General features: G+C 29.0%; 5 protein-coding genes across 10 annotated transcripts; 1 reads left to right on the top strand and 4 right to left on the bottom strand.

Annotated features, from left to right (window-relative positions):
* Window positions 1-121: 121 nt before the first annotated feature.
* Window positions 122-2,711, bottom strand: LOC126834325 (microprocessor complex subunit DGCR8-like). Its single transcript, XM_050566155.1, has 3 exons — window positions 2,583-2,711; window positions 1,373-2,312; window positions 122-1,300 (listed from the first exon to the last, which is right to left on the bottom strand). The coding sequence occupies exons 2-3, from the start codon at window positions 2,293-2,295 to the stop codon at window positions 277-279; spliced, it is 1,947 nt and encodes a 648-aa protein (XP_050422112.1). The 5' UTR covers window positions 2,296-2,312; window positions 2,583-2,711; the 3' UTR covers window positions 122-276.
* A 156-nt stretch (window positions 2,712-2,867) lies between these two features.
* On the top strand, window positions 2,868-6,739 carry LOC126834643 (U3 small nucleolar ribonucleoprotein protein MPP10). The gene is made up of 10 exons (XM_050566725.1): window positions 2,868-3,140; window positions 3,211-3,455; window positions 3,641-3,787; window positions 4,349-4,506; window positions 4,696-5,023; window positions 5,092-5,276; window positions 5,438-5,587; window positions 5,900-6,008; window positions 6,223-6,440; window positions 6,502-6,739. The coding sequence occupies exons 1-10, from the start codon at window positions 3,076-3,078 to the stop codon at window positions 6,646-6,648; spliced, it is 1,752 nt and encodes a 583-aa protein (XP_050422682.1). The 5' UTR covers window positions 2,868-3,075; the 3' UTR covers window positions 6,649-6,739.
* On the bottom strand, window positions 6,677-8,883 carry LOC126834644 (ubiquitin carboxyl-terminal hydrolase isozyme L5). The gene is made up of 7 exons (XM_050566727.1): window positions 8,587-8,883; window positions 8,460-8,523; window positions 8,137-8,242; window positions 7,735-7,922; window positions 7,452-7,658; window positions 7,291-7,390; window positions 6,677-7,227 (listed from the first exon to the last, which is right to left on the bottom strand). The coding sequence occupies exons 1-7, from the start codon at window positions 8,657-8,659 to the stop codon at window positions 6,997-6,999; spliced, it is 969 nt and encodes a 322-aa protein (XP_050422684.1). The 5' UTR covers window positions 8,660-8,883; the 3' UTR covers window positions 6,677-6,996.
* A 6,447-nt stretch (window positions 8,884-15,330) lies between these two features.
* On the bottom strand, window positions 15,331-18,444 carry LOC126834418 (multiple inositol polyphosphate phosphatase 1-like). Of its 5 annotated transcripts, none has more exons than XM_050566321.1 (9): window positions 18,330-18,444; window positions 18,166-18,242; window positions 17,933-18,081; window positions 16,742-17,037; window positions 16,569-16,682; window positions 16,341-16,494; window positions 16,168-16,268; window positions 15,987-16,096; window positions 15,331-15,859 (listed from the first exon to the last, which is right to left on the bottom strand). In XM_050566321.1, exons 3-9 carry the CDS (start codon window positions 18,066-18,068, stop codon window positions 15,487-15,489), a joined length of 1,284 nt encoding a protein of 427 aa, XP_050422278.1. In that variant the 5' UTR covers window positions 18,069-18,081; window positions 18,166-18,242; window positions 18,330-18,444; the 3' UTR covers window positions 15,331-15,486. The 5 variants fall into 5 exon arrangements, with proteins under 5 accessions (XP_050422278.1, XP_050422277.1, XP_050422281.1 ...); XM_050566320.1 differs by having other exon boundaries at window positions 18,166-18,249; XM_050566324.1 differs by lacking the exon at window positions 17,933-18,081.
* A 2,753-nt stretch (window positions 18,445-21,197) lies between these two features.
* On the bottom strand, window positions 21,198-26,038 carry LOC126834257 (protein RER1). Of its 2 annotated transcripts, none has more exons than XM_050566043.1 (7): window positions 25,698-26,038; window positions 24,286-24,402; window positions 23,392-23,496; window positions 23,197-23,296; window positions 22,036-22,253; window positions 21,878-21,952; window positions 21,198-21,758 (listed from the first exon to the last, which is right to left on the bottom strand). In XM_050566043.1, exons 2-7 carry the CDS (start codon window positions 24,355-24,357, stop codon window positions 21,705-21,707), a joined length of 624 nt encoding a protein of 207 aa, XP_050422000.1. In that variant the 5' UTR covers window positions 24,358-24,402; window positions 25,698-26,038; the 3' UTR covers window positions 21,198-21,704. The 2 variants fall into 2 exon arrangements, with proteins under 2 accessions (XP_050422000.1, XP_050422001.1); XM_050566044.1 differs by having other exon boundaries at window positions 21,850-21,952; window positions 25,698-26,035.
* Between the last annotated feature and the right edge of the window lie 1,185 nt (window positions 26,039-27,223).

A 27,223-nucleotide genomic window follows, 5' to 3' on the forward strand; every position in this document is an offset into this window, starting at 1 on the left:
AGGTACCAAAAAAAAAAAAAACCATTTACGATTCACATATTCATGTTTTACCATTTAGTCTTTTTTATTATTATATAAATATATAAGATAAATTAATAATATAATATAATTGTAATCTACTTAATTTACAAAATTCACAAGCTTTTTTAATATTATTCTCGTAAAGATATTTGTCGTAAACGCTAAGTAATTTTTAATAACATTTTGATAATTTTGTTATTATTTTTAGAAAAAATGTCGATAATATTATTATTTTATACAAAACCATCGCATTATCTAAGTTAAAATATCAACTTCAGACTTTGAAATTGATGACATACCAATACTATAAGGGCACGTAGTTACTAGCATTGATTTAGATGAATTTCCAGCAGGGTCATAAGACAGTTTTGCTTTATTTTTGGTTTTTAACATTTCTTCTTTCAGCTTATTGAGTATAGCAAAGTTTGGTTGATTTACGGCTGCTTTACTTTGCAACTGAGTGATTTCTTGTTCTTCTTGTTTCTTTTCTTTGGCATTTTTAATACTGCGGTTGCCGTACAAACGTAACAACGAACCCCAATTGTCGATATGAGGATGCAACAATCCTAGTATGACTTGTGAAGCCTTTTGCTTTCCATCTCTCTTGTTCTTGCACGGCACCGAAGCCGTATGTTTACCAACAGTCATTGTACACTGATTTAACATTCTACGACGGTTATTCAATTTATATTGTGTGCTTATGTCACATTCTCCGAAATTTCTCTGCAAGCACACTAGTAACATGGCGTATGGTGACGGCTCGGTAGTTTTTGCGCAAAATTCAGTTATTCTTGGATCGGTCACTTTGATTTGGTCGAATATTACAGGATAGGACTGATTTCGCTGCTCTGAATCAATTTTGCTTTTCATTTCCGGAATGAGAATATCTAATGTTGCCTGAGCAGCATTTAATTTTGCTTGTTTTTTACTATTTCCAATACCGACGCCATACTGTACATCGTTGAGAATGACAGTCGCAGAATAGGGCGTTTCGGTGTTGTCAAGCTCTTTGAACTCATACCACGGTTGTGTCTTCAGCGCTTGTTGCAAGTACTCATGTAATATACTAACAAAGCTCTTGCCATTTGGATTCATTATCCATTCCCTTTTTCGGCTGCATCGTTTATCGTCTTCAGTTTGTAACGGAAACGATATTAGCTTTGTGCTATCTGGCAACGAAGGTCTTTCCATAGTTTTTAAGTCTACCTCATCGCCCAAGTATCCTACTTCGAATTTGTCTTCCTGGATGTTATCGTCGAGCTGTTTAACTTTTTTGAATCTGAAATATATATTACTATAAATTATTATACCTGATAAAATGTATACACGGTCTACGATTATTATTACTCACTTAAAAAGTAGTTCGCAGTAAGCACGTAATTCCTCGTGGGATAATGATTCTTTTACAATGTTTTCCTGGGCCGTTTCGACTTTGGCGTTTGGTATGATCATATCCCCTAGTCTACTCGCCTGGGTCTCTATTTCGCTGGTTATATTTTCTTGAGCTTCAAGGGCTTTTCTATATTGTAAGCAACTAATTGCTGACAAAGGCGCTCGATGCGACTTAGGATTTCCAGGCCCTAAGAAATATGGTCTGGACAGCGTGACCACTCTTGTTTTTTTGTGCAAGTATATAGGCATACCACTTTTGTGAGTAGCCTCTATCCAATTTTCAGGTAAAATGTCAAAATGATTTTTGCAAACTTCTTCCAATACAATTTTTTCATATTCTTTATAGTCATTAGAAGTAATAGTAGATTTCTTTTGGTTTACATCTGGTTTGACATTTTTTTCTTTAAAAGCTTCGTCCAACAGATCATATACTTCATCGTTGTTCAAATCTTCTACATGGCTTTTATCGGTTGGTTTATCATCGTTAAAACCTTTGATAAAATCACTCTCTTCGCTAATTTTAAGAATGTTCCGATTTTTTGAAAGAAATTTCGGTTTTTCCAATTCAAATTCTCCATCAGAAATTTGTACATAATCGCTATCACTGTCGTCAAACTTATTTATAGGACGATCGTCTTCCAAGTCAGATTCTTCAAAAAATACATTTACATTATTGCTTGTGCTGGGGTTATTCGTATCGTAATAACTTTCAGTCTCGTGGATATTATGTTCTTTTTTTTGTACTACAAATTCTGGTAAAAATTTAGAACAATGCGGCTTGTTGTAGTCCACTAAATAAGCATTGTTGGAATTGCTTAATCTGATTTTTTTTGCGGGACAAGCTTCCAGGTCACTGGCGTCGTCACTGTCGTTTGAAGACATAGTTGAATGAATAAAAACTGAAAAACAAAATATTTTGTTTTAATGACTAAAATTGGTAATCAAAGTGTTGTAATTTCATTAATTCGGCGTTAGCTACATATTATATTGTAAGTAATTTTATTTTAAGTCATCTTGCTTCAATAATTAATATGCGAGTGTTTAATTAGACTTAAACACTACTTTTTGAACCAAATATTTGTTATTTAATTTCTTTTTTTTAGTAATCAGAAGTAGTAATATTTGTTTCCGTCGTTGTTCATAACTGTTTTTAGGTGTAAAATAATTACCTCATTCACTAAAATATAGAAATCAACTAGGCGGTTTCCATTTTGTTGACAATTTGAGTTCCTTTTGTGAGAAAACTAAAAATTCAATAAAACTTGGGAGCCCGGAGGTAAACACTTAACATTGTCGGTATAAACAATTTCATTTCTACTGATAAAAATCAAAATATTATCAAAGCATTTGGTGGAGGGATAACAATAGTGATAAGGGTTGTGATAACGGAGTGTAGGAGTTGTGATAAGTGATCTTGTATAGAAAATAAGAATATCACGTGTTTAAAATTGAAACAGCACTAAGAAATAAGAATATTATTCATTATACATTAACTTATGTAAATTTATCGTCGTTAATTTTGGTTTTATTAATTAATTTTTTCATCTTAATGTTGTCTTGGACTTCATTTTGAATATTTCTCATGTCATATTATTTTATTATTATGTGTTTATGAGTTGTAATATTCTATCATAATATTATATTATTTATAAATATTCCAAAATGATGACATCCAAGTTTAATAAAACATTTGACGATTTAACTCATAATCCATTGGAGTATTTAGAGTATGGCAATCATATAATAATTGTATATTAACGTATCTACAATAAAATAATGTGTAATTTACATTTTCAGTGTACAAGATAATGTAGTCCAAAAGATTACCCACTTCCTAAAGGAATTGTACGATGCTACTAAATCAATTGAAAGCGAATCTAGTGATATTAATGAAGCCCTCCCGGAGTTGATTATTAAGGAATTTGACGAGGAGCAAATTTGGCAAGAGTTAGAACTTCAAAATTCATCGCGATACAAACTGTTAGTGAAAAATGTTCAACAAATAACCAACGAAGACTTAGTGTTTCTGTCCACAAGTGGAAGTATGTATCTAGATATCTAGTTCATAAACGAAACTCCTTTTAAACTTCTACCGCACGACCATGAGAAATTAAATTACAATTCATAATCTACTATATAATTATGAACATTTGTACTGTAGTTCAATTTTTTAATATGTAAAAATAGGTTATAATATTGATTGTTTTTAAAACATTTTATTTTTAAGGTTCCAACAAAGAAATAAAAAGTGACATTGAAGAGGGAGACGAAAGCGAGGAGCAAAGTGAGGAGGAGGAGGATGATGAATACGTTGAAGATGACAAAGATTTAAATTTAGATAAAATTAATGACTCTTCTTCTAAAAATAATAAAGGTATATTATTTTGTATTTATACTAATCAACTTGCTCGTGTTTATTAGTTACTATGTGTAATTTAAGGAACGCCTCGTGATACGATAATTGCCAACATTTCTGTTTCATAGTATATAAGATTCAAACTTTTTTTCTTCAGCAGTTTAACGGTCTATTTTAAACCTTCATTGATATTAGAATGTTCATAATCATTCTCTATTAATTTTCAATTATAATGTTGCTTTTTTTGTCCAATAATTTCATAATATTTTTTTCCACAGTTTTTTTTTTTTATCTTTAGTAAAGTGTTGTACTTTATCATTTCTTTTGTATATTCTTGGATTATATTGTATCATATAATATTCTGTAATAATTTACTTTGAATTACAGCAGGTTTCCGTTATTTTTTTTTGTTGTGGACCAAGCTAGACTTACTTGCTAATAATTTTGATTCTTGTTTAAAAAAATTTTACTGGCACAAACCCATATTTTTACTGGTTTTCAAGAGATTATGATGTACAGGCTGAATGCTCTTTCTTTGTTATGGATAAATTTATATAGTTTAATTAAATTTTTTTATAGCTATGAAAACATCAATAGTTGACGATGAATTTTTTAAATTAACCGAAATGGAAAATTTTTTGTTGTCCGAAGAAAAACTTGAATCGACTAAAGATAAATCTGAACCAACTGACGACGATATTGACATGTTTGAAAACTTAGAAACATCCGACAATGAAGTAAGAATAATTAGATTTAGCACGACACTGTTTATTATACAATATATATTAGTTTTTTATTTATATCATACACCCAAGCTTTCAAAATGTTTGCTTAAAATGACTGTACTGTAATTAAAAATTGTTGTTGCAATTTAAATTTTTTGTACTTAATTTTATCTACATTTCTAATGTTTTTTTTATTACTAGGCCGATGACAACTATGGACCAATGCATGATGAATTTTTCGTAAAAGACACAAAATTATCCAAAAAAATAAAAGAAAACAAGAAAAGTGTCAGGTTTAGTATGGATGAAGAAAACAGCGACAATGACGAGTTGGTGGATTCTTCTGTTCAAAAACCTTTATCCAGTCTGGAAAAAAGATCTGAACGTATAAATAAGCGTATTGCTCAACTTGAAGACGAAGCAATATCTGAACGTCCCTGGGCACTGAAAGGGGAAGTCACAGCTAAAGATCGTCCACAAAATTCACTACTCGAAGAAGCCGTTGAATTTGATGTTTGCTCTCGTCCAGGTAGAAATTAAAATACGATCATTTATTGGGGTGTACTACAAAGTAATTTTATAATTGTGTTTTTCCAGCTCCAATAATAACCGAGGAAACAACAGTGAAACTGGAGGATATTATAAGACAGCGCATTAAAGACAAAGCGTGGGACGATGTGGAGAGAAAAATAAAATCTATTAAAGCTCCTCAAGAGTTTAAAAAACAGTTAGTTTTGAACCAAGAAAAGAGTAAAGAAAGTTTGTCACAAATTTATGAAAAAGTAAGAAAAAAAAAATAAACTAGCCTTATTTCATAGCTTGATTCAATGTAATTATTTTAGTAAGCGTAGCTGAGCATAGTGTGGTTGATATTTAAATGAAAAAACAAATATTTTCTGGGCTTTGTTTCAAAAATAAAACCGTGTATATAATATATTTATAGGAATTTGTAAACCAAAGAGAAGCGGCTAAGCCAGAAAATAAGAACAAGCCAGAAGAAGAACCTAAGGAGCATAAAGAAATTGATTTAATGATTAAAGAACTATTCAGAAAGCTGGACGCACTTACAAATTATCACTACACTCCTAAACAGGTAAACTAACCATTTCTCAATAGAAATAAAAAATACTATTGACAATCCAACATATTCTCTCTACATAATTTGGATTAAAATTGATGGCTTACTGTTTGCAATGGAGTTCCTTCAGTGTTTAGAAAGAACTTTTTCTATTTTTGAATAAACGTGAATAATTATTTTTCGTTCAATTAGACGGTAAATTTTTACCAGACGTTAACTGCCTGTGAAAAAAAAACCGACTATAATAATTACTGTTGATGAGAACAATCAAAGAATTTCTTTATTTCATATTTTAATGAAAATGAACCATCATATTAATTTTTACAGGCCATTCCTGAATTAAAAATTGTAAATAATCTCCCTGCAATTTCCATGGAAGAGGTAGCGCCAACAACAACTACAGACGCATCGTTGCTGGCTCCCGAAGAAATTCAAAGTACGTACTCTCATTTAGTTTTAAATAGTTAAAATATTTGTAATCCCAAGGAGTTAAATACGTTTCATTTTTTAACTGGTGGAACTATAATAGTTGAATTACTTCAAACAATGAAAACTAAAAAAAGTTGCCCTATTAGGTATTCAAGTGTAGATGCCACTAGAAATCTATTGTTTCAATTATTTTTTGTATATTTAATGCTAACATTTTTTAGAAAAATATAATGCTCCTGCACTTGGCAAAGAGGAACGTACAGAAACAGACAAAAAACGAGAACGACGAAAGAAAAAACATTTACAACATAAAAAACGTTTAATAAAAGAATCAAAAACCAAAGAAATGGAAAAACAAGGTATTCGATTCAATAGTAACAAAGGAAGTGCCATGGAAGAATTAAAACGTTTAACGAGTAGCGGACATCAAGTTAAACAAGTAAGTACAATTATTGTTTTTTTTTTTTTTTTAATACTTAGTTCAATTTTTTTTTTTTTAGTTAAAATCCAACGATGAACAAAATATTAAAACGTCTAAAGATTTCTTCTCGAAGCTTCAGGATCAAGCAAAGAGTGAAATAGAAGGGAAAAGAAGAAGTATAAAAGGATATAGTAAAAATGGTTTCAAGAGAATGAAAACCAAATAAAACCCAATGTGATTTCTACATTGTACAATGTTATTTACTTATGTATATTTTCATAAAGTTAGCATAATATTTTATATTATAATATTTAATAATATTAATAAAATTAATGCAAGAAAGTAAAACTCATACTGTTTATAGCTCACTGTACTTTAGTGAGTAAATCATTTTGAAACAATAATTAAAAACGAAAAGAAAAAATACGTGACCATATTTAATATTTAAAACATCAAGAACTTTTTCAAAACTTTTAATTATTATTATTTTTTTTTTTTTATAATAATAAAAATACAAATACAAATTTTCTCTTAAGTTCACAATGAATTTGGCACGGTAAGCTAATAACTCCAATTATGTTTTACCCATTTTCTGCTTTTCTCGCTCTAAAGTTTTGGCTTTAGCTCTTTCGTACAAGGGAACTAATTTACCATCCTTAGCTAAAAGTTTTAGTATCTCAACAATAAGAGGTAAATAGTTATGTTTGCGTCGCGCATTCTCTATTTTGTAACGTTTCATTTTATCATCCTCGTCGTCGATTTGCATGCGTAGGCTGTTCTCTTGAGCCAATTTAGTATCCTTATCCTAAAAATAAAATAATAATAATAATATGTACACTGTGGATAAAAAACTTAAATTAATTCATACCAAGTCTTCAGTTTGTAAAGCTAACAGTCTTCGCTCAAGTATTAATTTCCTATCGGTAACAACAGCCATCAAGTTGAAATGTACTTCTCCTTCTTTATACCTAATTTATTTATATAAAATTAATTATACAATGAAAAAATTATAATTTGGCAAGCAACTACTTATTTATCCTTTTCTCAATGAATGGTTTTGCAGCTTCAATCCAATCAGTATTAGGTTTTATCAATCCTAAATCAATAGGTCCTTCTTTCAATCCGTCCAATTCATAGAGACGACCATCAATAGGTACGATAGCCACAAAATGGTATGCCTCTTCATCCTTAGACTTAGGTTTAGCACTGTCATCAAACTCGAAAATTGAACCACTCCTAAAACACAATCATATTAGTTTAAAAATAAATATACAAATATATGTATTATTAAATTTAACTAGATGGTATATACCTTCCAAAAGAGTTGTGAACCGAACGTATTTTTTGAGAATTACTTAATGCCAAACCTTTTAAATTGGCATCAAATTTTTGGGAAAATTCTTTAAACTCTGTCAATGTGCTACCAAGTTCAATACTAGGATGGCGGCAATTAAATAAAACACTCAAAATAGCTTGAGTTGCACAAGCGTTGTTAATAACCTTAAACAGAAAATTCATAGTTGGACATTTTTTTTTAATTAGAATTTAAATGGCTAACAATAAATGCTGTAATCAGTAGAGCATCGATTAAAATGTACTACAAAAAGGCATTTCAAGGGTTATAATAATAATATAGTGTAAGGAATTGTCTTTGCATATTATTGTGGGGACACCAGTGATTTTGAAATGTCTTATATTAAGTCAAACAACAAACCTGTTGAGCAAAAAAAATTTTCTCTATCCTTGAATCCCTCACGATAGGACCATCCGGTTGATCGTCTCCAATCCATCGAAACAAGAATATTAAACCATGAACAGGTCTAAAACAACATTCGAACATTAACCATGTGTATTAGTTTACAATGGACTGGCGCTGACAATATTTTAACCTAGGCCAACTCCCATTATGCCCTCTTTAATTATTAATTTATACAAATTTTAATTTGTAAAATGCCACCCTAGACATTTTACCAATGATGCCCTTGCCTTGCGCCAGCCCCCATTCCAGAAATAATTTTCAATAAAAACATAATTTACTTAATACTGTCGAACAAGCTGTTGTCTAGCGTCCATAGTTCTTCAACTTGAGCTCCAGTGACACCTACAAAATATAATTTACATACAACACTCGGAACAACATGAAAGTTGTATTGCGCTACTATACCTAATTCTCGAATGAGTTCGGTAAAAACTCCTGGATCGCTCTCGATCAGACACCATCCTGCAGTGTCCGACATATTGTATGTGGGTTATTAAAAAACGAGTTAATCGTTTAGTAACCGAAATTAATAAACTGCTGCTGGAATGCAGGTGAGATACCGATTTTTGCAAATAACAAAGACTAATTAATATTTAATATATATCGTGATTTATATAATTCAAAATGTTAAATAGTAATTAAATATAATAAAAACGTAATATTCCTACGACAAAGATAATAGTATTTTTCTTCCGGTAAAATCTAAATTCCAAACACAACACATTACTGCTCATTTATCATTAGTCATTACTACCGCGGCTCTTTATCAAGTACCAGGTAACACCGTGGTAAATAACATGAGGTATGTCGACAATAAATGGTGATGATATGCGCATAATGACTGACGACCTTTTGGGGCATCAGTTCTTACATTTCTCGCTGTTGTCAAGCGGTAGCCATATTATAAAAAATGATAACACGCTTTGATGAATTACCTTTTGTTTTATTTTATATTTTATTATTATTATTATTACGACCATTGGAATGAAGTGAGTAACATAGTCTGGGCGTAAAAAAGTAACCATTTCGTTTCGACTTTCAGACATACAAAAATTGGTTATTGTGTAATGTGTACTGTACACAAATATATATAATAAACTAGATTGCTAACTAGCGATAAGAATTGAAGCCGACGGTCCGCCATTGTGGTGGGATTTAGGTGTGTTATCAATACATATAATATATATCTGTATATATTATTATATCAATATTTTATACAGATGTGATTGTTATAAACATAAATAATTCTCGTGTGATAAGGTTCTAATTCCCACCAAGATGGCGGAAAGTGGCTGCTTCAATCTTCTCTATTGGTGGCATGTACAGCTAGCAATATAGTTTATTATATATATCTATGGTACTGTATAGCCAATAGCCGGCAGCCGCTACAGATAATATTTTAAACTTATAATTAGGTTGAAACTCTCAGGCTATAATTTGTTCATCCGAACTCTTTGTTCACTACAAATTTGATTCTAAAATCTGATTTCTTTGTGTTTTATTACTTGTCTTTATTGATTCTAGTTAGTTTCTGACCATTTGATTAATAGGGTGTTCTTAGTTTTAAGCTTCGGTCATAATATTTGCTTTAGCTCTTTAAATAGCAGTAAAAACCTATTTTTTTTATCGTGTCTACTTTATATACTATTTGGTAGGTATGTTAATTTGTTTAATAGTTTTTATTTTTTATTGAAAAATAGGTATTTCCTCTCTCAGTCCTTCTAATGCGTAGTATAGAAATTTAGATGTAATTTTTTTTCCTGTGCACCGATCGATCTGCTGATTTGATGAGGAATCCTCGACATAGTCGAGTTTTCCATAATTTCTTCTACGGGGCAGCTTGCCCATTTTTTAAAATTGTGTACATTAAATTGCCCGGTATTCTATACAAAATATGAATGAAAAAACAGGGTCAAGCTTGTCCCTTAGAACAGATTCTGAGGAATTCAAATCTGTTTTCACATCGCAGCAAATATATATATTTAAATTTCTACAGATACTGCACGTTGTTTGATATACAGAGAAAGGAAATCCGCCATCTCTCTAGCTTATTCACTTATGTATAAAATTTATTTTAGAGCAGAGTATATTTTAGAGAAACAAAAATGTCCAACATGCTTGCAAATTGCCCTAATTACAACATACCAATTAAAACTATGATGATTATAGCTGAACATTATAAAAACTTGTACGGTTTCTTCCAGTAAGTTATATTTAACACACATTAAGCGTTCTTTTTAACCCATAGTGTTTAAGACGGTTGTCTTTCTTTTTAAATATATTGAGGAATCTCAATAACAATAACATCATTTTTATTTATGAGTAATACAGATGAATTATTTACAGAACACAAACCCTTTGTGACGTTATTTTAATAAGTGATAATGATGTTCAGATACAAGCACACAAAGCAATTTTAGCATCCGCAAGCCCTATGCTATTAAGAATGTTCAATGGTGACTTTAAAGAGAGGATAAATAAAAGTATTCCTATAAAAGAAATTGAGTCTGATATTTTGAAGTCAATTGTAACTTGTGCATATACTTTTCAGTTGGATATTCAAGACAATAATATTGAAGTACCTAGATACAGTTACCATGATATATTACCTAACAGTTATTATATTATACGTAAATATTCGACATAATAATTTGATGGTTTATTTGAATTTTAGAAACTAATTAGAGCTTCTGAATACTTTCAATTTAACTATGCAAAGGATTTATGTTACGATTATGTTAAAAAAAATATAAATATCAATAATTGTATTAACATAATGAGATGTGCAGAACCTACATCGCAAAAAGGGCTGTACAATTATAGTTTCTTGTATTGTTTAGAAAATTTTAGGCAAGTGTTCTTCAAAATTAGATTATGTTTGAAAAAATTTTAATTTATTCCAAATGATTTATTCGTAGAACAATTATGGAAACTGAAGCTGAAATTAAAAAACTATATGAATTTGATTTTAGTGATGTTGTCGACATCATATCAAATGATCATTTACAAGTTGAATTTGAAGAAAAGGTATTTTAGCAAAACTGAAAAAAATATTTTAATTACTTTAAAATACATGTAGAATAAATCAACATGCCCAACAAAAAACGTCATATCTCAATATTTCTTAAGAAAAGTAAAAAATATCTAAAAAAAAAAAATGGCAAAGTAAGATATTTTTCTTGGGAATGTTGATAGATGGTCATTTAGTTCTAGTTTCATTAAAATAAAGCTGGTGTTCAAGAAAGTAAAAATTATAGATGTATACAATTAATGAAACACACAGTAGCGAATTTCTTAGCAGCACATTAATACTTAATAATTTATTTAATAAGATGTATATGATTTTGGTTTTATGATGTTAATGTTTATTTTAGATTTTTGATTTCATTATTGCATGGATAAAATATGATATATATGAACGAAGTAAATATTTAGAAAACTTACTGAGTTATTTGAGGATACCTTTATTTTCGAAAGAAGCATTACTAAGGATATGCGAAAATGCTTTACTGAAAAGTCAAAATGACTGTAAGAACTTACACATATGCTAATCCTTCTAACATGTGTATATATATATATATTGGATCTCTTTATAATTTATATTTTAAATTATTTTCATATTAAATATCAACTTTATATTTCTAGGTTTAATGGATTTTATGAAAAGAATTATATCTACCGATGTTGACAAAAATATAATAAAAGCAACAATTAGGACACCTCATTCTTATAAACCAAATGTAAATAAATATTCTTATTAAGCTTATTAATAGCATCCACAAAGCAAAAATAGATATTTAAATCAAAATATTTTATAATAACTATTATTATTACCTCAATTTTTAACACAAATATTTTGGCAAGAAATCAATTATTTATATTTTATTACACAAATGTTTCAATAATACTTCATAAATATTAGAATTGTTTTATAATGTTAAGGAAATATTTGTTTAAATCATATTTTGTGTTACTAGTATATGATTTCCTGCCAAAATATTTTTACGGCATTAAAAATTATCATTATTTTAAAATAAATTGTTGCTTAGGGAGATATCTATAGTCTAGTTTTTTAGTGGATAATAATATATTAAATAATTGTTTTCAGATAATTTTTGCAATTAATGGTCTATCCAGCGATGATGATTCATGTGTAATGTATATGGATATAAAGCGCCAAGATCTTAATTGGAAGACATGTGATTATTCATTTTTTTGTCCACGCCGTCCTAAAACAAAATTGGTCGTTTCGGAAAATGGAATTATGCTTGCGATTTGTGGTTCTGATAAATTAGGGAAGTGGAGTAATAGTGTAGATGAACTTGATCTTACTTCTATATCAAAAATGTGGGTACCTACTGCGCCTTTGCGAATATTAAGAATGGGGTTTGCTGTTAGCACTCAAGGAAAGTATATATATGTTGTACGTATCAATTTAGGTTATTTGAAAATCTATGTACTTGAGATATACTAATATTATATTATAATATGCAATATAATGAAAAATATATTTTATACGTGATTATTTTACTGCAAAGGTAGGAGGTAAGGCACCCGAAGACAATTCCATAATCAGCTCAATAGAATATTATGACACTTGTTCGAAAGTATGGTCTGTAATTAAAGAGCCTATGCCCGCCCGCCGGGTATTTTGCAGTGCTATAAATCACAACTCTTGTTTATATGTTGTAAGTATAAAATAGTATTTTTATATACTTATATAGAATGTAATAGTTAAAACCTTAAGAGTTGGGAAGCGAAAAGTGTAAATGACAATATACCCTATTATTTTTGTCCCCTACAGCACGTGATTCCTACCTACACAAAAAAAACCCTTTACCGAATGATTGGTTAACTACGACCTAGTCAATTAACAGAAGATATAAGACTTTTAAATAATTCTTAATATACTTTTACAGTTAGTAGTTTGCCCAATTTTAATATATTTTTAAACCTTATGAATTTGAGCTTTTAATGGTAATGTTATATATTTTATAAACTTTTTAAGTAAAAAATACTCTGTTAAAAATGTTGACTGGTCAATAACCAGTTTTGGATAATTATGTTCAGTTATTAAAGTTTAAAATTTAGGATTGGATGGAATGGTAATAGTAATATTAATTTTAAAAGTAATAATCCAAAACTGGTTATCGACCAGTCAAAATTATCAGCAAATTTTTCTTAATATCAAAAGTTATTCATATTTAATATATACCTTAAAAAACAAGGTTTTGCCACAAAGGATGGGGTTATATTAATTTTTAACAATATATTAAGGTTGAACAAACTATATATATTAAGTAAAAAAATATATAATTAAAAAAAGTCTATTTTCTGAAATATTGACTGGGTCATAGTTAATCAACCATCCGGTACAACGAACCCACCAGCCAGTAATCATAGCTCCTAAAATTAAAAGAATAATGCTTCATATTTATTTAAATGTATTTTTTGTTCTATGAAGTTTGGTGGTATGGATGAAAAAGGCAAAATGCATAATAGTGTATACTGCTATAATATACAAGAAAAACATTGGACACAATTAAATTCTATGCCTTGCCATACTGTTTCAATAGGCATTACAAGTGGAGAAAATGATTTTTATTTACTTGGTGGTTGTACTTCTGCATTAGCCAAATGTGCTTATAAAATAAACTTAAAAGATCTTAAATGGAAAAGACTTCCTGACATGATCAATAAAAAACTGCTTGCAAGTAACTGAAAACAAGGTTTAAGAATATCTGATTATACAATATATTCATAACACATTATTTTAAAATGCAGGCGCTGTTACCATTAAAAACGATTTATATGTTGTGGGAAAAAATCATGGATTAGTGAATAAAGATAGTGTAGAACCTGAAGGAGTTTTTTGTGAAAAATATAGTTATGAAAAAAACATATGGCAAGTTATTGATTCATCACATATGTTAACTGCTTATAATCATATAATTTGTCTAAATGATGTATTATTAAAAACATTTAATATTGACATATAAATAAGTAAAATGTATAATGTATTATAAAATATAAATAAATAATTTAAAAAAAAAACAATTTTGTAAAACATTGTGAAAAGCTTAGATATATTTAAAATATATATATCCATTAACAGATAAAATGTTTAGTATTTCTTTGTTATGTTAAGTAAAAAGTTTCATAAATTATCAAAATGTATGGTAAGAAAGAATTATTTATATTGTAATTAATGTGGCTTGGTGAAGAAGGACCAATGTCACTTTTTGAAAAGTTTGGTAAATAAGCTTTAAAGTTTTCATTTTGCATAAGTTTTTATACACTCTTAATTATTATAATTTTTTAAATAATAAACTTAGAACTATGATTTTTGTTGTACTGGATAGAGCGTTTAATGATGTATATAATGGGTATTCTAACTCATTTTGACCAAAATTTGAGATTGGCCTTTCTAGACCAAAGCCACAGCAGCACAATTTACTATTTTTTCATACTTCATTCTATATTTTATAGAATTATTTTTAATTATATTCTATAATTTTGATATATTTGTTACTAAAATATAATTTTTTTTAAATTATTATTTTTATTGAATACAAATAAAATTGAGCCTTGGTGTATTTTTGTGCCCAACTGCCATATATAAATACAAATCTTGGTACACAATATGAAGTTGTATGTAATGTAATGGTATAACACTTTTGGATCCTAGACAAATTACAGCCTATAGTTGTAACATATATAATGTTGGTGTCTATTTTCGTTTACCCAGGATTGAATGATGATAGTAATTAAGCCTTGCAAAATATTTCAAACAAAACTCAAATATTAAATGTCCAATTACTAAAACTTTAGTAATACTGTCTTCGGTTTCTTTTACTTAAACAAGCATAATACAAAGAAGTATAAATATAAATTAAAAAACGAATAATTCTATAAATATTCCTATTTGATATTTTTAAAGGACTATTGCTGCGACTTCTGTTGTCCTAATCCACTGTGCTGTTTTTTTTTAAATTGATATATTAGTTAATACTACACTTATCGATGGTGAAATTGAACTTTAAATTTTTTTTTCAAAATGCTATAACTTTGTTAATACTCTGTATAAATTGGTAATATAATACAAATTAAAACATAATACTAAATATTTGAAGCAAACAAATACTTTTATTGAAATAAATTGGTATTCATAAGCAATTTTAATTTTGTGCAAATATGATTAATTTAAAATAGTATGTGCAATTATAATGACAGTTAAAAATTAAAACAAATATTAATTAATTATTGTGATTTTATTTTGGGTACCTAGGTTTCCATAGTTAGTACCTATAGTTCATTGAATTTAGAGCACTCGTTAACATTTAGATACGTTTGCAACTTGACAATGACTTCGGACAACTGACAATATTCACAGGTTGTACCATTGTTCAATTGGATAATGGTAAGATTTTCGTTGAAATAAAATGCTACTAATAAGTCTTCGTATTCATTTACATCTCCTTTTTTTTCAAATAAGACAGCCATAAAGTTTGCACCGAATGGAATGACACGCGAAGTCGTCCATTTCATTTCGTCCATACCTTTATAGTTGTCAGCCTTTAAGGGCTCTGATTGTTTTCCTAAGCCCAACACGGTGTACATGGTAAATATGTTGGACCTAAGTGCCATGTGTATTATAGCTTTTTGTCCGGAGCTTTGTCTGTAAATTAAAAATACACATAATTATTATAATCCTCGAATGAAAAACATTGGACATGTCTTATGACTATCCCTTTATCCTTCCTCCTAAAATAAACCGGTGTTAATAAAAATGCATATTATTATACTTGAAGTAGTCGACGAGCTGTTGCGTTACACCGCAGCCGAGTTTCACGTTAAACGTATTTCCATAACCAACATAATACCAATAAAACATATTATCGGCGTGTAAAATAATCTGCAAAAATATCCATGAAATCAAACTTCAATCTTATGAGTTACCTATGTAAGGTATAAAAATGGTATTACTTCATGATCTCTTTCGGAAAATATTGAGCACCACGGTGAATTATTTTCTGGATGAAACGCTGTTCCCCAGCAACACGACTCAAGCGCAGCCTCTAAAATGTCTAACAGAAAATAACATAAACGTTGAGTACTTACAATACATTTGCATAATATATATACATATATAAACTTACCGAAATCAACCTTTCCGTGTCCAAGACCCAATTTATTTTCAACCCTTCTTGCAACATTATTGATAAAGTGACTAGTTTTCCAAGCTTCTATTTGGACGTTTAGTTGTTGTTCATGCAATTTAAATTCCGGATCTTTTTTTTTTAAATCACCCGTCTAAAAAACACCGCATAATTCGTCAACATTATAGAGCAATGTAAGCTATGATTATAGAGCAGTGTTTAACGTACCTTAAACAAAACTGGGTTATTGTCGCATTTAAGAATTTTTTCTGTTGTATTAAACATGGTTTCTAAAAATAATTGGCCACTTGTCTCGCAACGGTTTTCTTCCAATGATAATACCTAGAAATTATACCCATATTAAATGTTTCAATACTCTACACTGTATATATTAATTATACCTGATAGTTGGCACATGTATAATCATAATTAAATAACTCTGGGAGAGTATGCTTTAACCTTCTTGTGAATTCTACTACTTGGCGATTGCCTTCGGGAATCAATGGGCATTCGACAAAACCGGGTTTTGCTTCCCACGCCAGAATGGCATCGATATCTGATTTTTCCATTTTCACATTGTCTCTATCAATTTGTTTTCGGAATAAATCAAGTTTATTTATCATACTTGGAAAATACCGTTCCGACACAGAGCACGTTCCGTGACGAAGTTGCATAAAAAGCTTAACTGGTGTATAGCCTGTGTACATAAATGAAACACTAACATTTTTTGCTAATTTTAAATAAGTTAATTGTATTAATTTCAGTATTTTAGATCAAAAAAATATGCTAAGTCAAGTTTTCGGGTTACTAAAGAATAATTTGTGGATAAAAACTACAAGTTCTAACTTCTAAATAAAGCAACGGAGAAAAAATGTCTTAAAAATTAGATAATTTTTATTATTAACTGGTATATCATACAAAAAATAATGTTTTTTTTTTTGGTACTATAGTTTGCACGGAAAATATACTAATCGTTAGCATGTTGTTAAGAGTTGCACATTATTTCAATTTTTTTCCGGTGACATTCAAAGTTTTTATTTTTGTCTTCAAATTAAAATTTAGCAACACAAAAATTTAAATTATCATATGTTTGTTCTAAAAGACATAACTATTTTAATAGAATGATTTTACTGAAAAACACATGAGATTTACTCTAAATAAGTTAGGAACTTTGGGTTGTTAAAATTGTATTTCCCAAGCCAAGTTTTTTTCATAGTCTACCATAGGTTTTTTACAAAATGTAGAACAATTAATTTGATACAAATTTCGAGTAAGCTACAAAATGGATCTAGTTCTACAAATGTTTACTAATTAACGTAGGTGTATTATACATTATGGATAGACATTCATTGAATCTTTTACAAAATGTTAAATGGTTTATGCGTTAAGCAAGCTTAGAAACTTGTTGCAATAAACGATTTAGCAAAAAAAACTACATGGTATTAAATATTAAGCTCTTCTTTGAGAAAATCCTATAAATGTAATTTACACTCCATTAAACAAAGTATTGAAAAACTGAAAATGACCTTTTAGTCAAATTTGTTATACTTGACACATTATTTTTTTTATTGCTTAACCATTAGCATACTCGCCGATTGGTAGTTGCATTTCTTTCGAGGAAATAAATTGGTATGGAGTTTTTGAGCCAAACAACTGAGGTTTTTCTGCATTTGCCACTACCAACAACAACGACACTAAATACAAGCACTTCAACATTGTAACAACCATTGAAGTCTGTACTCTGTAGAGATATTTTTGAATAAATACTAATAATTATATTAGTATACACAATTCTACACATATACACAATTGTTTTACTCATTACCTTATATTTACTGAGTACCTAACGGTTTTAGGTGCCTAACCTAACCTTTCAAGTTAGGATGGTCTTAACCTGAAAAACTATTCACTGAAATTTACAATTTTTTTTTTATTACGGAATACAATATATAATAAGTTTAACAGTAATTATTTGGTAACAACTAATACCTGAGAGACAAATTGTCTTCTGTTACTACTTTATATACACGAATTCAATTTGTGAAACAGCGAGAACATTAGTTTTTGAAGCGTCTACCAAAACAGTAACAAGACTGTGTCTACGTTGCCAAAAAATGTACAACAAAATATTAAATACATTTTTTATAGTATAGAAAAAATTGTTTTTCTGTGTTATATTTGATTAAGATGAGTAACTTGGAACAAATACATCAAATAAATTGTGGCTTTGTGCACGCAGGTGTTACTAATGCATATATATTGGAAATTGAGTTTTGTACATTATATTATTACAATATTAACACCTGATCTTCTGTACGTTTTTAACGAATAATAAAACCCTTTGAAATTCATAGATTTTATGTTAGAGGACATTTATTAAACCAAAGACATTTCTTGTTCACAATAATAGCTTTCAAAGATTGTTCCTGTAAAATTTGCAAAAGACAACAGTTCTCCTAACGTAAAAATTGTAAAATGTGTGATGCTAACAGTTATTTGTCTTATGTTTTTTACATTATCAAATGATACAAAACGTATCATTGGCTTTTGTACAGTACAGCAATGTTAACTAGATTTAAAAATGTTATTTGAATGGTTACATGTAAAAAGTAAAAACTGATTAATGTTTATGAGTCAATAGTCATTATAATATATGTATTGATAGAATCACTTTCAAATAAACACTTCGATGGTATCTAAAGATATATATTATGTAAAATCATTGTCAAAAATGTGCTTAAAGTTGTATTTTTAGTATTAGGGTGGATACGATTAGGGTTGGGCAAATAAATAAACGAATAATTTGGACAACCGTCTTCTAATAGTTATAAGTTTCGGGTAGGGAAAGGCCACAAGGCATATCATAATGTATGTATAAGTACATAGACCATATTTACAGTAAACGAACAAAATTCACCTTGATATTATTAAGAGGCCTCTACAAATATTCGAGTATTCTTAGGAACCCACTGTTACATGTAAAAACAAATGCTTGGCTCAAAAACAGAGCCTGAATGACTTATAAAAGTTGAATCAAATTTAATATAAACTTAGACTCCTCGGTATAAATCTACTTAAAAAAAAATTCATCAATAAAATTAGACTCCTCTTCGATATATTAATATACGAGTTTACAAATTTTAGCTATTTCTGTAAATTAAAATTTTAAGGATTTTTAAAGGTTTTTAGAATCTTAAGCCTCCCCTCCCCTAATCTCCGCCAATGCGAATAGGTACCCATAATTTTAGTAATTAGTAAGTACAATAATGTCAGGTGTACCGTATCCCTGGTGATTTGTTTTTAATATGATTAATAAATGTCAATATGTTATACCGTGACAAAGGAAAATGATAAAAAAAAAACATTAAACTACACATTTAGCTAGAATTAAAATTATAAGTGTGTTTATAATTCCGTAAATAGAGTTAAACAAATGCCTTGTTATTTAGAAGGAATCTTGATAAATCGAAAAAAAGAGTACCAACATGAGTAATCTTAGTTTTTTTTTTGCGTTAAGTATAAAAACACATTTTTTAAACATATTTTAACAATACACGTGCACATTATTACTTATATTCTAAATTTTTTAGATGTTTAAATGTCCCTCGTTTGATTTCAATTCCTGACGAAGTCTATTTAAAATAATTACACCATTTTCATTTTGTGATATCCCATTTCATAAAGTTAATCTTTATATTGAACACATATAATTATTAAATTGTCTAATAAATACATTTGGAATTCAAATAGTACTATGTTAGGATAATTAGAGTAACTATAAACAAAGGGAAAAATTAAATTATCTTTATAAACATAAAGAATATTGATATACATCATTAAATATATTTATTCATATTACATTGATTAATACATTTATTGTATATTAAAAACAAAACACAAACAATAAAAAAAAATTAATCAATGCTCAAATTCCAAAAACAAAGAACTGTATTTAACCATTTAACCCTTCACTGCACAATGTTCCATAGATGAAACAATTGTATTTATTGTTTATATCTGCTCAAGCTATACATCTTTGATGCACAATGTTCCATATTTGGTACAATTCTTTAATAAGCGTTTTCCATGAAACCAAAACTCAAAAAAAAAAAATGTTTTATTTTTTTAAGTAGTATTAAGTACATTTATAGCATATGGTTAAAAAAAATCATGCAGTGAAGGGTTAAAACTATTAGCTTTGATGTGGAGCTGAGAGTGAAATCATACCTGATAAAAATTATATATTTTTATACTTTATAAAACCAAAAATTAAATATGTTCACACCTTCCTTTAAGGCGGTTCCAGTTAAATTAACAGAAACATCTTTAGTTCTTTTTCCTAGAAAAGAAAAGAGGAGATATTTTGTAATAATATTCCAAGCAGATTTAAAATTTGTCAACCATCTTTATTTGCTGATGATCTTAATCTGATAAAAATATCTTTTACTATTAAACCCATCTAAAACTGTTATAAATTGCAGTATGACTCATTTCTAATCTCTTTACCCTTTTGGATAACTCTTTCATTTATACATTAGTAAATGGTCTTATGGAGAGATATCAATCAAGGTGCCATCTTATAATTCTAGGAACCATTCTTTGTTTCATACTTCAAGTCACTCACAAATTTATTGCTATTATGGATATATTGATCTCCTGTTGATAAATTATGTAATAACCAATAAAAGTTTAATTTTTCTTTTACAACATAATTGATTTGTATAATACATAGTTAAATGCATTTATTTATGAAACATCGATCAACAAAGATATTGTAAGTAAATAAAAGAAAAATATCAAACATTTAAAAAAATGAATTAATGCAAATACATAAGGTTTGAGATAAAAACAAAGTAATGCGTTTTGAAATCTCCAAAGAGTGTGATTTATTTTTCTACTTATTTACTACACCTTAAGATCTTTAAGAGACCTCTGTCCCTAATATCCTAATTCATATATTAAATCTTTTACTATAGCATCCCAAGAATCATGATTTTGTATCACAGAAAGCATATTTTGTACACACATCTGTTTTTATGTTAACAGTTAATATCATAGTCAAATGTGAAATCGGTTTAATTTTTATAATCTATACAATTATTACAAATAAAGTGTAAAAAAAAGACAAGTATAAGTTTTAAACATCTACAATCATACGATTTACACTATTATTTCTACTAAATCGGTTGAACAAATAATATTTGTGCTCTTTAATTTATATATATAAACATATATAAAAGCTATGTTTTAAAATAAAATAAACCATACTTTAGCTTTAATTCAAAATGATTAATAATATAATATTTTTGGATACAATAAAAAACAAAAATAATAAATAAACATTGTAATATCAAACAAATCTGATTATGATACAGTTTGGTTGATAACCGGTACCAACGATTCTGGCAGAAGTGGTATCTGAAACAAGAATAATTAACCTTATATTATTTACTGTATTTAATAAGTACAAGTTTGGTTTTAAAAAATTCCCCTAGACCCTCCTCCTCACCATTTAAAAATCATTTAGCTCTAATCACCTTTCCACTATCATCATGACCTTGATACTTGGGTTTACTGTGGGTGAATGGCAAGTATCTGTATCGAATCATATGCTGCAAAACAAAACATATAAATATTGATTTAAATTGAAAAATAAAAAACCATTTAAGTATAACAAATAGAAAAATATGTATACCATTATTTGACGTTTCATAGTTATGCAAAACAGAACGATGAAGTACAAAACTAATATGGGCCAGAATACAGGAACGTCGGTGAATTGAAAAAATGTCGCAATTATAGATATTATCGTCGACTTCATTATCGAGTACCAAAATTTGAATTCTGGTAGCCGACGAATAAATGGCCGGAACTCTTCATTTGCATGCGTTGGTAAGGATGGACCCGAGTCATCTATGAACAATATTTTATTTTATAATTCACAAACAGCTACACAAGAAATAAGATTAAAACAAGCCAGTAAATACAAAACTTAAAATATAACATGCTACAATAATATTAATACAATTATAAAAAAAAACATAATATCAGCTATTATAATATTATGTTCAAATACACAAGAATTTTTGTGTCATCATCACATAATACATAAATTATATTATCGTCAAAAAAGGAATAGCAAATAATTAATAAAAATAAGGAATAATAAGGACCCTAATGAGAACCTTAAGGTACCTATGAGTAAGCAATTAAAACAAAGGACAAATAGTAGATTATTTTACTTGTTGAATAGGACGATACAAAATAGTATTCAATACACTTAAAAAAAAATACACCATGAATACCATACTAGCTTAGTTTAAATAACAGTAATTACGATTAACCTTATCAAATGTTTAAAGTTAGTATGAATAGAATCAAGCTAATGGCCATTGTTTATGCAATGCACAAAGAAATTGTAATATTAAAATATTAATAACTATATTTATTAAAGCCTGAAAAACTTTTGATTCAACTGATATTTTTGAAGTAGATCTTTCAACTAAAGATCTTTTCCATAAAGAAAGAAAAAAACCAGATGTTATATTACTAACAAATATTATTTGTTATTACCTCGCTTTGGCACTTAAAATACTTTAATATAAGCGTTTAAATACACATAAGCATATGTTACAAGTCTAAAAACAAAACAATAATGTATTTATAAAATTTTCAATGAAGATATTGCACAAAAACATATTTTACTACGTTACACTACAATTAAACAATGATTATAATTTAAAATAAAAAGTTCCTTTTTTTGGGATAATAATTTACTTGTTTTACTTGAACGAGACTTGTTCAATCATCTAATATAATATGCATTAGTATTTATAGTTAAAGGTAAAATGATTACCGTCAAATTCTTCCATAGCTGGATCAATCTTTGGAGTAAGGAATGCAATGAACAAATTTAAGTGGTATATACCCAGTGCATACGTAACAATATACCATCCCTAAATTCATATAAAAAAACATTATTGACAAACTTAAATTTAAAATAAACGCAAATATTAATAATCATATTAATATATAAATTACTATACATTACCTGACACAATACTATTCTTAACATAAATAAAACAATAATTCCTAGTGCAGCGACCCATCTGGGTGTTCGATAAGGTGTAATATCGTCAAGAAATTTTTGTATTCTCTGAAAAAATGAATATCAACAATATTAAAATGGACTAATAGCAATATTATGTAGTCTTAGGCTTTCGGGGAACAAAAAGATACTACACATACATTTTTAAGACTTCAATTTATACCCGAAAGTTCACTACAGACTACATAAATTTGAAATGCTTTAACTTCATCAAATTGTACTTATGTATGGTACTTTAAGAAGATTACAATTAAGATTAATAAGATTAAAACAGTAGCAATAACTGATTTTATTAAAACCTAATGAGTTAGAAAAATCAAGTTACTGTTCAACATTAAGAGTTATTTTTTAAAATAACAAAGTTAAATTGACTGTTTTGAAAATTTTTAAATCATGGCTAAGACAAAAAAATATTATTACTAAAATATTACAAAACGTAATAGTACGTATAAGTGTAATAATTACAATAAGTATACAAATTTTATTTTTAAAACTAAAACTATAATTTACCTTGTACTAAAAATTTAACTTCACTAATTTAAAATGAAAAACCAAAGAAACCTAACCTAACTTGGATTCCCATTTTGATTATTAGCTTCGATGCAGAGCAGCGACAGCTATTGGTTTTTTTACTATGATAAGGGCTTTTTTTTTTGTTATTTGAATCGGCAACCTTCAAATACTAGTAATTTTAACTGTTCAGTAGTAATAAAAATTGGATTGTTTAAGACAGTATCAAAAGACAAAAATGGTTACACGACGGAAGTTATGTTAACGTGATTTTCAAAAATGTAATTGTAATACTTGTATGCTTCAAATAGCAATATAATAACATACCTGTGACAGACGAAGATAAGCCAGCGATACCGTACCTCGCTGGCTGCTAGAGTCATTTGTAAAGTCTTGCATATTATAATACTAGACTAGATATTATCAAACTCAACCTCGTGTACTCTGTAAAAAAATAACGGATAACATGCAAATTAATAAGTATAATGCATAACAATATTACTGGTAAATAAACAATGTGTTACTATAATTGTATACAAATTATTTTTAATTTGTACCAATATAAAATAATATCCATTATTTAACTGAATCCTTTATTAGAAAGAATTATTACGACAAAAGGTAACAATAAAACACTAGTGATAATTGAAAGATTGGTTTTAAAAAAACATTTTCGGCAGCTACAAGGAAGACAAAATATAGTAACATATATAAGAACCAAAAGAATAGTATAGTTTTGGTCACGTATAGAGATCCAAATATAAAATATTAAAATGTTAAAATAAGGTCATAAGGTAAACCGTGAACAAGATATAAAGATGCTGTAGAGAAGGATATTCGGTTGGTGAATGTTAAAGCGTCAGTTGAATTGTCATTCAACATGGAAAGATGGAGAAGCTTACTTGAAACTTAATGATCGTTTATAATTGATCTGGTCAAAAGTAAAAAGAGTACAAATTATTTTTCTCGATAATTTACTAATTGTAAGACAAAAGTTAGAACTTTTACTCGCATCAAGAATTTACATTCTTGATACAAGAAATTGCAGAACAAATGCACTTTACCAGGCACTCATTTTTTGTCAATTTATAGTATTTTTTACGCACCTGTTGATGCCGCAGCACAACACAGTAATTAGCAAATATTGTCTATACCGAGTATTTTGGCACTTGCTCGCTCAGCACCATCATTTTGCTCCGCTAAACTAAAAATATCCTAGGTTTGCAGGCTACAGTATAGGAGGAGGTCACAGGTTTAAAGTTAAGTCAAATTATTTGTTATGTTAAACTAAACACAATAATTGGGTGAACGTCGCTGCATTAAATGTATTGTGCCGCGGTATTGACAGGTGCCGTCCGCTGTGGCGTGTCTCTCGCAACACTTACCGCGACGCCTTGTGCAACTGTAACTTAAACATGCTGTAACTTTTGAACTAGAAGAGACTGTGGATTTCTGATTTCAGATTCAAAATCAGCGTAAAAAAACACTATGACTTGACAAAAAAAAAAATCGCAAAAAAAAGGGTACCAGGTAAAGTGCATTTATACCGAAATTGCTTAAAAATTAAAACGGTCGTCACTTAACTTTAAATGGGCCCATGATTAGCGATAAGAGTGAAACTTTCAACTAACCGGAACAATATTGTAACAAACTGATGTTAACCACAATATTATAAACAAATTAATTATCGTTTACATTGCACAAACATGAATTAACGTTAATGTTATTTTGACACTTACGGTTTCACAAAATGTCACGTCACGTAGTGTTTATAATTTACAGCGAACGCAGAATATTGGTTTTCATATACCAAACAATCATGGTGATGAGCGTAAATCGGTAAAACTTAATCGTACAACGCCGCGCCGTCTGACATTCAAAAACCGAAGCGAAACTGTGGGAAAGCAAATTGTTTATCGCGCCTCTGGAATCTCAACTGGAATTTGACAACCGGAAAACGCACTGCCACTGGAGGCAAACGAGCTTTCGGGTTTCGGTAGTCGGTACACCCGCGGGTCGCGTAGGAAAGTGAAATTTGTTTGGGAGCTTTTGGCATAGACGTTATACTACAAGACAGTCCGTCCGGGCGGGATACGGGCGGGTGACGTGATCACGGCTATCGTCGTATATACGTGTATAATTGTACGCATAACATACACGTATACGTATATACTACCCAACAGGGGATTGGCATACGCATGCGCCGTGCAGTGCGTCAGTACAGGAACAGCGACATCAAGCCAGTCCGCCGGAACTACGCGAATGCACCGTCTGGACGTAGTGTAAGGGGTATGGCTGTTGCAGACATCCGCCACAGATAACATGACAACGTGTGATAAGATTTCGGTTGCGTGGACTCTTATGAGTGTACAAACGCCGACAGCTGCTGTTGTGGAGGTAAATTACTGTTTCATCCATGAACGAATGCGCACGAAATTGGCGGAAATATTTTCAAATGTTTTATAAAACGGATTGAAATATTATGTGGATAATGATTTAGATGTGATGAGAATTTTGCATGTTACTTTAATCTTAAAACTATTTCAGTCTTAATAAAGCCAAGTCTAGTATAATACTATCATTATTGCACTCCGTCAAGTTTTGTTCTCTTAATATAATATTATATTTTTCAATATTTTGAATTGTTACCCATTTCATTTCTTCTTACTTAAATATATATATGGAGAAAACGACAATTGCTATAGTGATAAAGTTAGCGGATTAAGCAGAACATTTTTCCAATTTCTCAATACTCATGTCATCATACCAGAGTACGATAAAGCACAGATCGTCAAAGAAAAAGATACATTTAAAACTTTTTTTAATACAGAGAAGCGATATTCTACGGCTGAAGACAAATTTCAAGTCGTACAATTGAAATTGAAGCTCCAAAATGAATCGTATGTAAAAAAAAAACATGTTTAAAAACATGCTTTTCAAAAAAAAAATTTAAAAAAATTAATTTTCTACATGAACAGTTTACCAATCAATTGTAGCATATATTTAAAAAAATGTCAATTACTTTGAAAACAACCGAAAATTAACTAAAATTTTAAACAATGTTAAACATTTTTAATTGTTTGACTAAAAAGAAAAGCGTGGGCCCATTGAACAAAGTCGCCCTCATAAATTTATCAGATAATGTTTTTTATTGTAAGTTTTTTTGGAATTTAAATTCGCTTAACGCGTGTATTTTAAATCATCTAACTTACACGATTGTTCTCGATTTGTCTACTATATGTTAACTTGTCGAAGAAAATTAAAT

Source organism: Adelges cooleyi, unplaced genomic scaffold, assembly GCF_023614345.1.
Source record: "Adelges cooleyi isolate 19-005CV unplaced genomic scaffold, UGA_ACOO_1.1 ACOO_flye_CR_arks_rails_tigmint_CR_PRNA_21, whole genome shotgun sequence".
NCBI classification, from domain to species: Eukaryota; Metazoa; Arthropoda; class Insecta; order Hemiptera; family Adelgidae; genus Adelges; species Adelges cooleyi.